At 39.5% G+C, this 15,652-nt stretch overlaps 1 protein-coding gene across 2 annotated transcripts in view; it reads right to left on the reverse strand.

The window, feature by feature from the left end:
- pitpnc1a (phosphatidylinositol transfer protein cytoplasmic 1a) overlaps nt 1-15,652 on the reverse strand; it is a 111,253-nt gene that overhangs the window by 35,616 nt on the left and 59,985 nt on the right. Inside the window, exons 1-3 of one of the 2 annotated variants that reach the window (XM_048186905.1) lie at nt 15,641-15,645; nt 12,665-12,668; nt 6,683-6,831 (exon numbers count right to left, since the gene is read on the reverse strand). In XM_048186905.1, the coding sequence (XP_048042862.1) occupies nt 6,683-6,810 (128 nt within the window). In that variant the 5' untranslated portion in view covers nt 6,811-6,831; nt 12,665-12,668; nt 15,641-15,645. Of the gene's footprint in view, nt 1-6,682; nt 6,832-12,664; nt 12,669-15,640; nt 15,646-15,652 lie in introns of those variants that run through there. The other variant, XM_048186897.1, reaches the window with a different exon arrangement.

The following is a 15,652-nucleotide window of genomic DNA, read 5'->3' on the forward strand; positions in this document are numbered from 1 at the left end:
AGGTTAGAAGCTTGTTTTTAATGGGTGTGTGTAATTAGAAGCAACACAGAAAAAAAAAAAAAAAAATCTAGCTTTCATTAGAAATTATTTGTCTCACTGGGTGTATTTAAAATGCTCCTTTTTCGCTTTTTCGGATATTACTCTTCATGTAGTGTGTAATATAGCTGTTTGTGAATGTAAAAGGTCTGCAAAGTTACAATGCAGATAAATAAAGTTAATGTCCCTTAAAAAAAAAGAAGTGATTCTGAACTGCCTGAAACGAGTCCTCAGTAATTCCAGGTTTGTAACAAATTTGCATAATGCCAGTTTATGGTCTTTATTGGTTGCCTTTGAACAAAATCTACTTTAACCCTCAAACATAGTTTTTGAAGCTGAGACTGGAAGAGTTTGGTTCGTAATGTTTATATGTTGAGAAGACGCTGTTTTCTGTGCTAACAAAGCAAATCCACTATGATGCGCTTCCTAAGGATGAGGACTTGTGCTAGAATTGATAAGGAAAAACCGATGCAATTGTGCAGAGGAAGCCTCCGGAGCTGAAATTCAGATATGGTAATGGCCGTTTGGTTTCTGACATACGCTGTAAGCTGTAGACCAATCACAACAGAATGGATCATCTGACCAACCAAACCTCGTTGACTCGGATGTACGTCATTGCTTACGTTGCATGAGTTCGCACTACTGGCAGAACATTTGTAATGGGCTGAATTGAAACATCCTAAGCCCTTGATCACTTGGAACCCCCTATGGAGTTGATTTATTATTTAATTTTTTCCCTTACGAAATTGTTTAATGCAGCATTTTATATGTATGTATGTATGTATGTATGTATGTATGTATGTATGTATGTATGTAGTTGGGACACTGTACAAATTGTGAATAAAAAAGGAATGCAATCATTTACAAATCTCATAAACTTATATTTTATTCACAATAGAATATAGATAAAATATCAAATGTTGAAAGTGAGACATTTTGAAATGTCATGCCAAATATTGGCTCATTTTGGATTTCATGAGAGCTACACATTCCAAAAAAGTTGAGACAGGTAGCAATAAGAGGCCGGAAAAGTTAAATGTACATATAAGGAACAGCTGGAGGACCAGTTTGCAACTTATTAGGTCAATTGGCAACATGATTGGGTATAAAAAGAGCCTCTCAGAGTGGCAGTGTCTCTCAGAAGTCAAGATGGGCAGAGGATCACCAATTCCCCCAATGCTGCGGCGAAAAATAGTGGAGCAATATCAGAAAGGAGTTTCTCAGAGAAAAATTGCAAAGAGTTTGAAGTTATCATCATCTACAGTGCATAATATCATCCAAAGATTCAGAGAATCTGGAACAATCTCTATGCATAAGGGTCAAGGCCGGAAAACCATACTGGATGCCTGTGATCTTCGGGCCCTTAGACGGCACTGCATCACATACAGGAAAGCTACTGTTATGGAAATCACAACATGGGCTCAGGAATACTTCCAGAAAACATTGTCGGTGAACACAATCCACCGTGCCATTCGCCGTTGCCGGCTAAAACTCTATAGGTCAAAAAAGAAGCCATATCTAAACATGATCCAGAAGCGCAGGCGTTTTCTCTGGGCCAAGGCTCATTTAAAATGGACTGTGGCAAAGTGGAAAACTGTTCTGTGGTCAGACGAATCAAAATTTGAAGTTCTTTTTGGAAAACTGGGACACCATGTCATCTGGACTAAAGAGGACAAGGACAACCCAAGTTGTTATCAGCGCTCAGTTCAGAAGCCAGCATCTCTGATGGTATGGGGTTGCATGAGTGCATGTGTCATGGGCAGCTTACACATCTGGAAAGGCACCATCAATGCTGAAAGGTATATCCAAGTTCTAGAACAACATATGCTCCCATCCAGACGTCGTCTCTTTCAGGGAAGACCTTGCATTTTCCAACATGATGGAAATGCCAAACGACATATTGCATCAATTACAACATCATGGCTGCGTAGAAGAAGGATCCGGGTACTGAAACGGCCAGCCTGCAGTCCAGATCTTTCACCCATAGAAAACATTTGGTGCATCATAAAGAAGACAAATAAGACCTAAGACAGTTGAGCAACTAGAAGCCTGTATTAGACAAGAATGGGACAACATTCCCAATCCTAAACTTGAGCAACTTGTCTCCTCAGTCCCCAGACGTTTGCAGACTGTTATAAAAAGAAGAGGGGATGCCACACAGTGGTAAACATGGCCTTGTCCCAACTTTTTTGAGATGTGTTGATGCATTTTCTCAGTTTAAACATTTGATATGTCATCTATGTTGTATTCTGAATAAAATAATGAAATTTGAAACTTCCACATCATTGCATTCTGTTTTTATTCACAATTTGTACAGTGTCCCAACTTTTTGGGAATCGGGTTTGTATATGTGTGTGTGTGTGTGTGTGTGTGTGTGTGGGCGTTTTAAATATATATATAAAAAAACAATATATCAGAGTTGTTTGTGGTGGGGTAAATTAAACATGATATGCGGTGACGTCACGGTCGTGTTGCATTGTGGTATATGGAGCTGCCTGAAGTGTACATATGAAGTAAACTCGCTCTCTCAGTCAAAATCAAGGGAGCGAGGATCTGTCCATATAAACTTCCCTCGTCCACTTCACTCTAACGCACTTCAAAATGGTGGCAGGGATTCCCCCAAGGGGAAGTGCTTATAGGGAAAGTCACAAGTGCTTGTTTAAAACTGGAGTGGAACGCAGCTCATCTGACAAATCGGAGCAAAGCAGGCTCTCGGAAAGGAGGGGTTTAGAGATTCTGAATCCTTTATCAAACACTGTTTCAGACACTGTGAGAAAAGAGGTCCTGCTGCAATGTTTTTAATCTTGGATGCATGTAAAACTATTGGAGGAGCCTGATCCAAACAGGCTTGAAAAATGGTCTGAAATCTGATTTGTGGTAATGTGTCTCAGGCTGAATGATCAGAATGTGTTTTCTCTCCATAATGGGAGGGGTTGTTAATAAAAACAACAGGAATGGGGTGTGTCTTAATAGGCATGTTTAGGACATAAAAGACCACAGATGTTTCACTTCGTAAACAACTTGAAAATTCCCAAGGACACATTCTTACCAGTCAACACTCTCTTGCTTAATTGTGGTACATTTCTTGGCATTACACCACTACGCTGTTGCCTGAAGCAAATTCAGATATGGATACGGCTCTAATGAAAAACAATCAGTGGTGGAACATGCATTGCTAAAGTCTCATGCATGCTGAACCTATGCAAGTTTGCCTCATTACTATGACAACAAGCGTGGACGTGCTAACAAAAGTAACCGCAGTTTGAACAGGGAAAAAAAAAAAAATCTGATGTTCAGATAGTCTGTTTAAACGGTCTGATTTAAAAAAAGTACTAAGCTGGTTAAGTTGGCTACAAGTAGAAAAACAATACACAGGCTTTGTTATTTTACCATTATATTTTAAATTCATACTTGTCAACATATACACACCAAGCATGAAAAGTGGAGGTGACAAAAGCATTTAGAGCTTCACTAAACACATTCACAGAAGCCCAAAAGCCCACCAAGCTTTTGCCCATGGTCTAAACCAGTTAGAAGTGATGTCATGACCACCTCTCTCAGCCAATCATGACCCTTAGGAGGAACAATTTAATCAAGCTGATCCCAGGGGGATGGATGTCTCAACTCAATAAAGCGTTTCTCCAAAAACACATCTGCATGAGCGACTGATTTATCAGTGCCCAGAATGGCCAGAGTCCTGGGGGGACTGTGTCCTGTGAACCCGTTTGCTGGCTATTTTGGGGAAAGTGTTTGGGTCCCTAGTCATGTCCTTACTTATTCTTGTTAAACTAGCAGCCACTTAGAGACTGCTCTCTCAGTGAGAATAAACTGAAGATCTCCGGTGGACTGCATTGACCCCGACTGAGGCTCAATGTCAATGTACTAAAAGACATTTAGAAAAAAAGACAACAAACAACAAGGGGAAAAGGGAGATTAGCAGATAGGAGATAAAACTCTGAAAAGCCATTTGCAACCCATTTTACTTCAGTGACATCAGTTTTTCAAATTATATTCAAGTAGAAAAAAATGTCAGGTCTGATTTTATCCATTAGGAAATGGCAAGACCTGAGAATTGAAGCTAAATAATTGTTCAGCTAATAATAAACATTAATGTAGGTGCTATCAGCTGAAAGGGAAAGTCAAATACTTAAGAATAGTGAAATCTGGAATATATCAAAATATGAAAATATTTTAAAATAATACAATATGTACTGATGAATAATGCATAATAAGACCAGTATACTACTGTTCAGGGTCAGTAAGACTTCACTGATTTTTAATATTTTAGTTTTTTTGAAAGAAATCAATACTTTTATTCAGCAAGGAAGGACACATTAAATTGACCAAAAGTGACAGTAAAGACATTTTTTAATGTTACAAAACTAAAAGACTTTCAAATCACATGAGCCAATATTTTATTCACAATAGAACATAGATAACATAAATGTTTAAACTGAGAAATTTTACAATTTTATGCACAATATGAGCTCATTTCAAATTTGATGCCTGCTACAGGTCTCAAAATAGTTGGGACGGGGGCATTTTTACTATGGTGTTGCATCTCCTCTTCTTTTCAAAACAGTTTAAAGACTTCTGGGCATTGAGGTTATGAGTTTCTGGAGTTTTGGTGTTGGAATTTGGTCCCATTCTTGCCTGATATAGGTTTCCAGCTGCTGAAGAGTTTGTGGTCGACTTTGATGTATTTTTTATTTAATGAGGTGCCAAATGTTCCCTATAGGTGAAGGATCTGGACTGCAGGCCAATTCAGCACCCGGACTCTTCTATGATGAAGCCATGCTGTTGTAATAGCTGCAGTATATGGTTTTGCATTGTTCTGCTGAAATACACATTGTTCTGTTCACAACACTTATGCACCCCCATACCATCAGAGATGCTGGCTTTTGAACTGAACGCTGATAACACGCTGGAAGGTCTACCTCCTCTTTTGCCCGGAGAACATGGCATCCGTGATTTCCAACAAGAATGTCAAATTTGGACTCGTCTGACCATAGAACACTTTTCCACAGGACACGACAGCGCTTCTGGACCATGTTCACATATGGCTTCCTTTATGCCTGATAGAGCTTTAGTTGGCATCTGCAGATGGCACGGCAGATTGTGTTTACCGACAGTGGTTTCTGGAACTATCCCTGGGCCCATTTAGTAACATCATTGACAGTGTCGTCTGAGGGCCGGAAGAGCACGGGCATCCAATAAAGGTCTTCGGCCTTTCTCTGAATCTTTTGATGATGTTATGCACTGTAGATGATGACATTTGCAAAGCCTTTGCAATTTGACATTGAGTAACATTGTTTTCCACAATCTTTTTACGTACTCTTTCACAGATTGGAGAGCCTCTGCCCATCTTTACTTCTGAGACATCCATTTTATAGCTAATCATGTTACAGATCTGATATAAATTAACTTAATTAGTTGCTTGATGTTCTCCCAGCTGAATCCTTTCAAAATTTCTTGCCTTTTCAGCCATTTGTTGCTCCTGTACCAACTTTTTTGAGACCTGTAGCAGGCATCAAATTTGAAATTAGCTCACTTTGTGGATAAAAGTGTAAAATTTCTCTGTTTAAACATTTATTATGTTATTTATGTTCTATTGTGAATAAAATGTTGGCTCATGTGATTTTAAAGTCTTTTAGTTTTCATTTTACTCGAATTAAAAAAAAAAAAACGTCCCAACTTCTCCGGAATTCGGGTTGTAATAAGAAATGTTTCTTAAGCATCAATTCAGCATATTAGAATGATTTCTAAAGGATCATGTGACACTGAAGACTGGAGTAATTACTGTATTCAATTGTAATTATAGGACATTTCACAAAATGACTGTTTCTGATCAAGTAAATGCAGCCTTGATGAGCATAAATTACATCTTTCAAAAACATAAAAACCTTACCATCCCAAACTTTTGAACAGTAATGTACATAAAGTCAATTTAGATTTTATCTTGACTTTAACCAGTATATATAATGTCATCCTGTCCAACCTACAGACCTACCTTACATTTCTAGTGGCTCAGATATGGTGCTTTTCTGTGTTAAACATACCTCAGTTATAAACAAATCACACAATAACATACATCATCTCATGACTTCTGCAGTTACAGGTTGACGCTGATCTGATGCATGTAATGCAGCTAACAGCACTGGCTCACTTCAGAAATGTCTGTGTTAATAGAGAGGTCACTGTTATTTAGAAGCCTTGAGCATCCACCCAGTTCATGCAGTAAAAGCAGACATGATAAAAAGCCAAGGAGAGATTCTCCTCACAAGTCATATTTTGCACTCATTTCTTCTGTGTGCAGTAGGTCCGTTCAAGGAGACTGTCATTATTTGAATGAGCTGCCACTTTGCTGCTTTCTAGTTTATCAGATCTAAACCTATAAATGTTATATAAAATGTCACATAAAGCAACAACAGTTTATCTTTACACATGCATGATTATATGTTGGATTTTGGCAAGAACATTCTGCAAAGTGGACTTTATGCTGATAGTCTACACGCATGCTATGGTTTGGCAATGAAGGTGATGCTGATGTGTTGACTGACTAATATAGTGCGTCACACACCTTGACCTCATGTACCAACAACTCATGCTTTGCCTTGACAAGTAATTGATGACAATTTGTACTCACTTGTTGAGATAAATGCGTTTCTCAGTGAATTGTCCGGGGCCGTAGGTGGGGTCCTCATAGGGTTCGTTCTGCACCACCTCCACTCCCTCTCCTCTCTCGCTCTGCTCATGGCTGTGCTTGCTGATCATGTACAGCTGGCCAATCCTGTACTAGAGACACAGACCCAAAACAGTCAGAACCGCGATGTTCAACTCGCATAAAACATGACATATTTTAACCACAAATTAGGCCCAATGTATACTTTGTTTTTTATGCATATACCTGCAGTGTAAAATAACTGTATCATCAAAACCTTCATCATCAGCATCGTACGCACATATTGTACACATGATTTTTCTAACTATGTATCTAAATTATTTTAAACATAAAAGTGGGCATGGTGATTTGTAAATTGAATGAGTCTGGCTTCTGGTGTCATTCGCTTCCAGTTTTAGCTAGAGTATGCTGCTTGATATTGCAAACTGGTATTTCTTACCATATTATTTTAATGTATTGTCGTAATTATAAACATGCTGGTTTATAGCACAAACAGTTTTACTGATTACTGCACTTTATTATTATTCTAGTTATTTACCTACAGAGGCTAGTGAATCAGAAGTCTCGCAGAATCATATAAAATAGCTTACTTCTGTGTTGCATATGTAAAGTAAGGTGGTACCCCACCAAGACTCTGTAATAAGCATTACTTAAGAATGGGAGAAAGTGCAACACTCAATATGGCGTTCCATATTAAGTCCCACCTTTTAAATAAAAGAGCCAAACGCTGATTGTTGCATCACTGCAGCTGCCTTCAAATATGGCTGCCAAGTGAACAGACATTCCTTGAAAGTGACTCTACAATAGACCTTAGTCAGGGTAACTCCACAATTATTTAGGCTTAGTCGACCAAAATTTTATTAGTCGGTTACTTGCAGAAAACAAAAAATACTTCATGCATGTCCGTGAGGGACAGATCATTAACTGTAATACTGTAATTGTGGTAATTACAGTATGTCGGACAGGAAATTCAAACGTTCACCCATCATCCATCAACATCAAATATGGCTAATCCTTTGAAACATGTAAGTAGTAGCAACTTTACATGGCTGCAATGTTAACCTAGATAAATGTGCGCTATTATTAGGCGCATATCCAAGTTTTTGTGCGGAGTGCGGAAGCTGAAGTATAGCTCGCTTACTGCAAGACATGGAGGTGCCGGTGCGATCACTTGCATTTTTTCCTGATAACAGCGGAAATAACTTAAAATGGTCCATCATTTTTGGTCATACTGATAAGAATAATACATCATTCGAAACTCTACTTTTATTTGTGTAAACTCACAATAACAAGAAAACGTTGAGCCTTTGTAAATTAAACAAAATTTCTATCTTGGTCTTCGTGAACTGGAGCGCGTCACATAAATTAACCAAAACTCGGTTTATAGGCTACCTGCCTCACAGACACGAGAAAAATATCTATAGAAAGCTTGAAATGTCTACTTTTAAAACAAATGAATTCAAATAAAAAAGAAATACTCACTGCTCATGAAATGTTGCTTTTCTCTCTATAGGTACGTTCAATATACTGCAATTGCAAGTCAGCAGCGTAAACTTCATTTTTGCAGCCAACTCAAAAAACATTAGTTTATTAATAAACAATTAAAATGTCTTCTTGCCATTTTTTTCCTGACACATTCATAATCATTACTTTGCCAATGCTTTGCGGCAAACTTTATGCGTGCCCTTGAGCGTGGAATAGGCTATATTACGCCTATATACTGTATATTAAACTCTCATTATGGTTTAGTATTCCCTGCAGTATATAATTAAAGAAACATAAATGTGCAATTAGTCGACTAATGGCTTAAATGAATGACTAATAGTCGACTAGAAAAATCTTTAGTCAGGGGCAGCTCTACGCGCATTGATTTTTTTTTTGCGCTAATTAATCTGTCCATAAGGTGGCAACACTGGTCAAGGCTGTTTCTTCACATTCGAAAATGAGATGGAGGATTCAGAACAGCTACGACAAACTACTTGAGACGGCAACAACAACAGATGGCACTGCTAATGAGTGCTTGTGTGGGGGGCAACTCTAGTTAAACAAGCACAATGACATTTTTATGAGTCAACGTATGGATAGAAATAGCGCAAAAAACTGGATAAGGTTAGAGTGTGAATGAATCAGTGTTTCTTCATTTCACTCTTGGTGTGAATAGACCTTTCGTCTGGAATTTGTTTATAATTTTGTTATTGATATAAACAAGGTGTGATCCATATCTGTTGAACAGATCTCTTTGCTTTTAAATGAGTTAACTGAATTGGAGTGCTGCAGTGTCATCCAAGCCTCTTAACTTTCCTAACCAGCAAGAGCACACTGGTCAACCAGCTTCACCAGCTAGACCAGCATAAGTCAACCACTGGAATTCATGCTGGTCATCTCTTTTGTTTGCAAAGCCCATTTTCCACAATCCAGTCAATTCTAGATGAACAATCAAGTGTTGACCAACATTTTTTCTCGTTATATAGCAGTTTCACTCGGATATACATCAAAATAGTAAAGAAAAGTAGTTCATTTTGTGCAGATTTTCAGCACACAAGCTGCATCAAGTTATAGCATATCTGATTTCAGATCCATCCACTCCTAAATATCACATAACTTTGGCCACTTTATATGTATCCTCCTGTAAATTTCCAAAACAACCTGTAATGTGGACCAGATTAAGATTAGGGATAGCCTTTGGTCCTCCACCAGCCCATAACACAAGTCAGCAAAAACATACCACAGCCTCACAATCACAAGGGTTATACTCTGCCTGATACAGGATGCAGTATCATAAGTTTTGGAGTGTATGACAGCTGTGACAGCTGCTTATCTGTGTGAACAGAACAGGCCTCAGGCATCTGTTCAACTTTCTGCATCTACTGCCACACTGGAGACACGTAATGATCCTTTTCAAGCCAGTCATACATGCGGAGTATGACCACAGCCCTGAAGCTCATGCTGTTATATTTATAGGTCAATTATCAGATATGACGTACTTCTTATTTTAAAGCCTTCAGGCTGGGTAGAAACACAGTGCGTTTGTGCAGAACCAACATGAACATCTTTGCAATCTTAGTCAAGATAAATATCTTATAGGCAAACTGTTCCAGTGAACATCTCTAACAAGTACTAGAATACATTTCTTTTTTTGTCCTTTAGTGCTACTATATGTATGTAAAAGCTTTAAATGTCTTTGATCTTAAAAGAACATTTAAGTTATGTTTTAAAGGGTTAGTTCACCCAAAAATGAAAATTTTGTCATTAATTACTCACCCTCATGTCGTTTCACAACCGTAAGACCTTTGTTCATCTTCAGAACACAAATTAAGATATTTTTGATGAAATCCGATGGCTCTGTGAGGCCTGCATTGCCAGCAAGACAATTAACACTTTCAAGGTACAAAATGCATATTTAAAACTGTTCATGTGACTACAGTGGTTCAACCTTAAATGTTATGAAGCAACAAGAATACTTTTTTTGCACCAAAAAAAACCAAACAAACAAATAATGACGTTATTCAACAATATCTAGTGATGGGCGATTTCAAAACACTGCTTCATGAAGCTTCGAAGCTTTATGAATCTTTTGTTTAAAATCAGTGGTTAAGCTATAAGCTAATAAGCTAATCAAGGTTTTCAGGATCACTAGAAAGTTGCAGGAGAGTTTGATCAAGGTAGGAGCTAAAATCTGCAGAAAAGAGGACCTCAAGGGCCAGAGTTGAGAACCCCTGGGCTAATAAATACACTTTGTGGTATGAAACACTGCAAGGAAAACAAGCTTGCATTTATCAAGTCTGACTGACACAGAATGTGTTTTAGCATTTAAAAACACAAGACACAAGGTAGTGGAATGAAAAAAAAAAAAAAAGGTCTAGGTCAGTGTGGTCTAGATCAGTGTTTCCCAACAAGAAAACGTTGAGCCTTTGTAAATTAAACAAAATTTCTATCTTGGTCTTCGTGAACTGGAGCGTGTCACATAAATGAACTAAAACTTGGTGTATAGGCTACCTGCCTCACAGACACGAGAAATATATCTATATTATATAAATATCTATATCTATATAAAAAAACCAAACTCACATCATTTGTTAAGCCAGTGCTTCTATATTGGGTTAAACACAAAGCAATGTTTTGAAACCATTGTAGAAAAAACACCACAGAGCCATGCTGTTTACGTTTGTTCAGCCATGCTGTTTACGATTGTTCTTGCTTGTAGTTTTCAATACACAATAAGCTAGGATAGGTATTTTAACGTTTTTTTTTTTTTTTTTTTTTAAATAGACACTTTGCCTTTAAAGGTGCCGTATAAGTGTTTTCAAAAGATGCAATATAAGTCTAAGGTGTCCCCTGAATGTGTCTGAAGTTTCAGCTCAAAATACCCCATAGATTTTTTTTTATTAATTTTTTTAACTGCCTATTTTGGGGCATCATTAAATATGCGCCAATTCAGGCTGCAGCCCCTTTAAATTCTCGGGCTCCCCACACCCAGAGCTCGCGTTTGCCTTAACAGCATAAACAAAGTTCACACAGCTAATATAACCCTCAAAATGGATCTTTACAAAGTGTTCGTCATGCAGCATGTCTAATCGCGTAAGTATAGTATTTATTTGGATGTTTACATTTGATTCTGAATGAGTTTGAGGCTATGCTCCGTGGCTAAAGCTAACATTACACACTGTTGGAGAGATTTATAAAGAATGAAGTTGTGTTTATGAATTATACAGACTGCAAGTGTTTAAAAATGAAAATAGCGATGGCTCTTGTCTCCGTCAATACAGTAAGAAACGATGGTAACTTTAACCACATTTAACAGTACATTAGCAACATGCTAACGAAACATTTAGAAAGACAGTTTACAAATATCACAAAAAATGTCATGATATCATGGATCATGTCAGTTATTATTGCTCCATCTGCCATTTTTCGCTATTGTCCTTGCTTGCTTGCTTGATTCATCTGTGCACAGATCCAGATGTTACTGCCTGCCCTTGTCTAATGCCTTGAACATGAGCTGGCATATGCAAATATTGGGGGCGTACATATTAATGATCCCGACTGTTACGTAACAGTCGGTGTTATGTTGAGATTCGCCTGTTCTTCAGAGGTCTTTTAAACAAATGAGATTTATATAAGGAGGAGGAAACAATGGTGTATGGGACTCACTGTATGTCATTTCCATGTACTGAACTCTTATTATTCAACTATGAATTATTTTTAATTCTAGGGCACCTTTAAGTTTCTTTTAACCTAGTAGATACCCAGCATTTCATGACCAGCCATAATTCCTCTTAGAGAAGAAATTATACTTCAAACATTCAAATTCGATGTCTAATGCGACCACTGTTTGCTACACACAACTATCAATGTTTAACCTCCTCTCTTCCCTGAAGCATGCCATGCTCACCTTCACCTCTATTCATCTGAGCTTTTTAAAAAACCATGGCTCTTTGTTTGATTAATGAGATATTGTCCTCATTGTTATCCTCTGAAACCCAATTAAAGCTGCAGAAAAGCGAGAGAACAAGAGCAGCTATGGGGTTCAAGTGGTGGTGAATAATTCATCACTACCACTTTCACTTTGTGTGTGACGGACAGGCGTGAGGAGAGATGAGAGGACGGACAGACTGCATGAGAGTGCATTAAGTGTTGGTGGTGAAATGACATTTTAAAAATAAATAAATGAGGGATGGGTAGAGAAGCGTGTGCTTTGCACATCCCCCAGGCAACTGCTTGATCTTCTTTGATAGCAAACTTTAGTCTTTTTTTGTTCTTTTAAGCATAACTGTAGTATCACCCACAGCAGCACTCTGTTACCTGGAGAGTGTCTGTTTCATGGGAATAGAGTTACTTAATGGCGAATCATTAGATTGTGCCGTCAGGCTGCTCTTTGAGAGCTCTTGAGGGCTGCCCTGATTGTGTTGGGAAGAGAAAACTGTGGTTTTGTTGATACTGAAAAACCTCTCTCGTGCGCACTGAAGACTTCAATCACAAGCAGAGAGGTTCATGCACTGCAGTGAACTGACTACAGTATGTGTCAACAGCACGTTTGAAAGGTATTTGAGTGGTGTGTGTTAATGCAAAACTTCCCACCAGGGTCACCACTTTAGCAACTTAATGCTAGGTTGTGATATGTTAATGTGATTTGGGGGTTTATAAGGTATGGCTAGATTGTTCTTGGTTGTTGATAGGGTATTGCTAAGGTGTTCTGGGTTGTAGCTCAGGTGTTGGGTGTTTTGGCTTGTTGCTAAAGCATTGATAGGGTGTTTAGGGTGGGTGCCAAGGCATTGCTGGAGGTATTCTGGGTTGTTGCTAGGACAGGGATGGGCAATGTCAGTCCTGGAGTGTCGCTGTCCTTGTATAGTTTAGCTGTAACCCTGAAAAAAACTCACCTGCCTGTACGGCCTTAGTAATCCTAAAGACATTGGTTAGCTTGTTGAGGTGTGTTTGATTAGGGTTGGAGCTAAACTCTGCAGGACAGCAGCACTCCAGGACTAGTGTTGCCCATCCCTGTGCTACGGCATTGATAGGACGTTTTGGGTGGATGCTAAGCCATTACTGGGGTGTTCTTGGTTGTTGCCCAGGCATTGGGTGTTCCGGGTTGTTGCTGGGGGAGGGATGACAATGGTGGTCCTGGAGTGCCGCTGTCCTGTAAAGTTTAGCTTCAACCCTGAAAAAAACTCATCTGCCTGTAGCCTTAGTAATCCTGAAGACACTTGTTAGCTTGTTCAGGTGTGTTTGATTAAAACTCTGCAGGACAGCGGCACTCCAGGACAGATGTTGCCCATCCCTGTGCTAGGTCATTGATAGAGCTTTTTGGGTGGGTGCTAAGGTATTACTGAGGTGTTCTTGGTTGTTGCCCAGGTTGGGGTGTTCAACAGGATGTTGCAACAGGTCGTTGCCCTGTTCTGGGTTATTTCAAGGGAAGGGATGGGCGACGTCAGTCCTGGAGTGCCACTGTCCTGTAGATTTTAGCTCCAACCCTGAAAAAAAAAAAAAAAAAACCTGCCTGTAGCCTGTAGCCTTAGTAATACTGAAGACATTGGTTAGCTTTTTCAGGTGTGTTTGATTAGGGTTGGAGCTAAACTCTGCAGGACAGTGGCACTCCAGAACTGACGTTGCCCATCCCTGTGCTAGGGCAATGATAGGGTGTTTTGGGTGGGTTCTAAGGCATTACTGGGGTGTTCTTGGTTGTTGCCCAGGCATTGGTTGTTCTGGGTTGTAGCTAGGCCAATGACAGGGTGTTTTGGGTGGGTTCTAAGGCATTACTGGGGTGTTCTTGGTTGATGCCCAGGCATTGGTTGCTCTGGGTTGTAGCTAGGCCAATGACAGGGTGTTTTGGTTGGGTTCTAAGGCATTACTGGGGTGTTTTTGGTTGTTGCCCAGGCATTGGTTGTTCTGTGTTGTAGCTAGGCCAATGACAGGGTGTTTTGGGTGGGTTCTAAGGCATTACTTGGGTGTTCTTGGTTGTTGCCCAGGCATTGGTTGTTCTGAGTTGTTGCTAGGCCAATGACAGGGTGTTTTGGGTGGGTTCTAAGGCATTACTTGGGTGTTCTTGGTTGTTGCCCAGGCATTGGTTGTTCTGGGTTGTTGCTAGGCCAATGACAGGGTGTTTTGGGTGGTTGTTCTGGGTTGTTGCTAGGCCAATGATAGGGTGTTTGGGGTGGGTTCTAAGGCATTACTGGGGTGTTCTTGTTTGTTGCCCAGGCATTGGGTGCTCTGCGCTGTTGCTAGGCCAATGACAGGGTGTTTTGGGTGGGTTCTAAGGCATTACTGGGGTGTTCTTGGTTGTTGCCCAGGCATTGGGTGCTCTGCGCTGTTGCTAGGCCAATGACAGGGTGTTTTGGGTGGGTTCTAAGGCATTACTGGGGTGTTCTTGGTTGTTGCCCAGGCATTGGTTGTTCTGGGTTGTTGCTAGGCCAATGACAGGGTGTTTTGGGTGGGTTCTAAGGCATTACTGGGGTGTTTTTGGTTGTTGCCCAGGCATTGGGTGCTCTGCGCTGTTGCTAGGCCAATGACAGGGTGTTTTGGGTGGGTTCTAAGGCATTACTGGGGTGTTATTGGTTGTTGCCCAGGCATTGGGTATTCTGGGCTGTTGCTAGGCCAATGACAGGGTGTTTTGGGTGGGTTCTAAGGCATTACTGGGGTGTTATTGGTTGTTGCCCAGGCATTGGGTGTTCTGGGCTGTTGCTAGGGCATTGATAGGGTGTTTTGGGTTGGTGCTGAGGCATTGTTGGTGTATGCTGGGATGTTAATAGAGCATTGATAGGGTGTTTTGGATGTCTTGATACTGCATGATTTTAGGTATAATTTAAGCCAATACCACAATGTGGCTTATATGCAAAACTTATGATGTCAATATGGGTATTATTGATGTATTGATCAGTACACTGACATATGACTGGCCACATCTACTGTATATGTTAATGCTTAATTATAAAAAAAAAGAAAAAAAAAGTAATGGCTGGACTATTGTTACTATTGTACTATTGTACTACTGGATTATTGTAAAATATATTTGTGTTTATCTGAAGAAAGATAGATAAGCACATATTAACAACCTAGTAATAATAATAAAAGAAACACTACAGTTTCACTACAGACAGATGATTGCGCAATACAGTTTTCAATTGAATAGCTGTAACCTCAATGACAAAAACTTTCTCTTGGTTGCCTGTCCGATTGTTTTATCATAGCACCAGCCTACACACACAAATTGCAGAGGCATTTGAATACAAAAACTTTAGAAATGCTTCAAAACCCTCCCAGATGATGTTTTGTCAAGGAAAACGCTTCTGAGAAGACAAAGTGAAAGACTGTATCTTGAGCAACAGGCTGTTGAGAGTAGGCGAGCAATGGTAACAGATGACTGTAGAGCCATTATCTACACAATACTCCTCAGACTCCACTATATCATTAAACCACTAGCAGCAGCACTCCACAGTTACA

The sequence above is a fragment of the Megalobrama amblycephala genome, linkage group LG1 (assembly GCF_018812025.1).
Source record: "Megalobrama amblycephala isolate DHTTF-2021 linkage group LG1, ASM1881202v1, whole genome shotgun sequence".
NCBI classification, from domain to species: Eukaryota; Metazoa; Chordata; class Actinopteri; order Cypriniformes; family Xenocyprididae; genus Megalobrama; species Megalobrama amblycephala.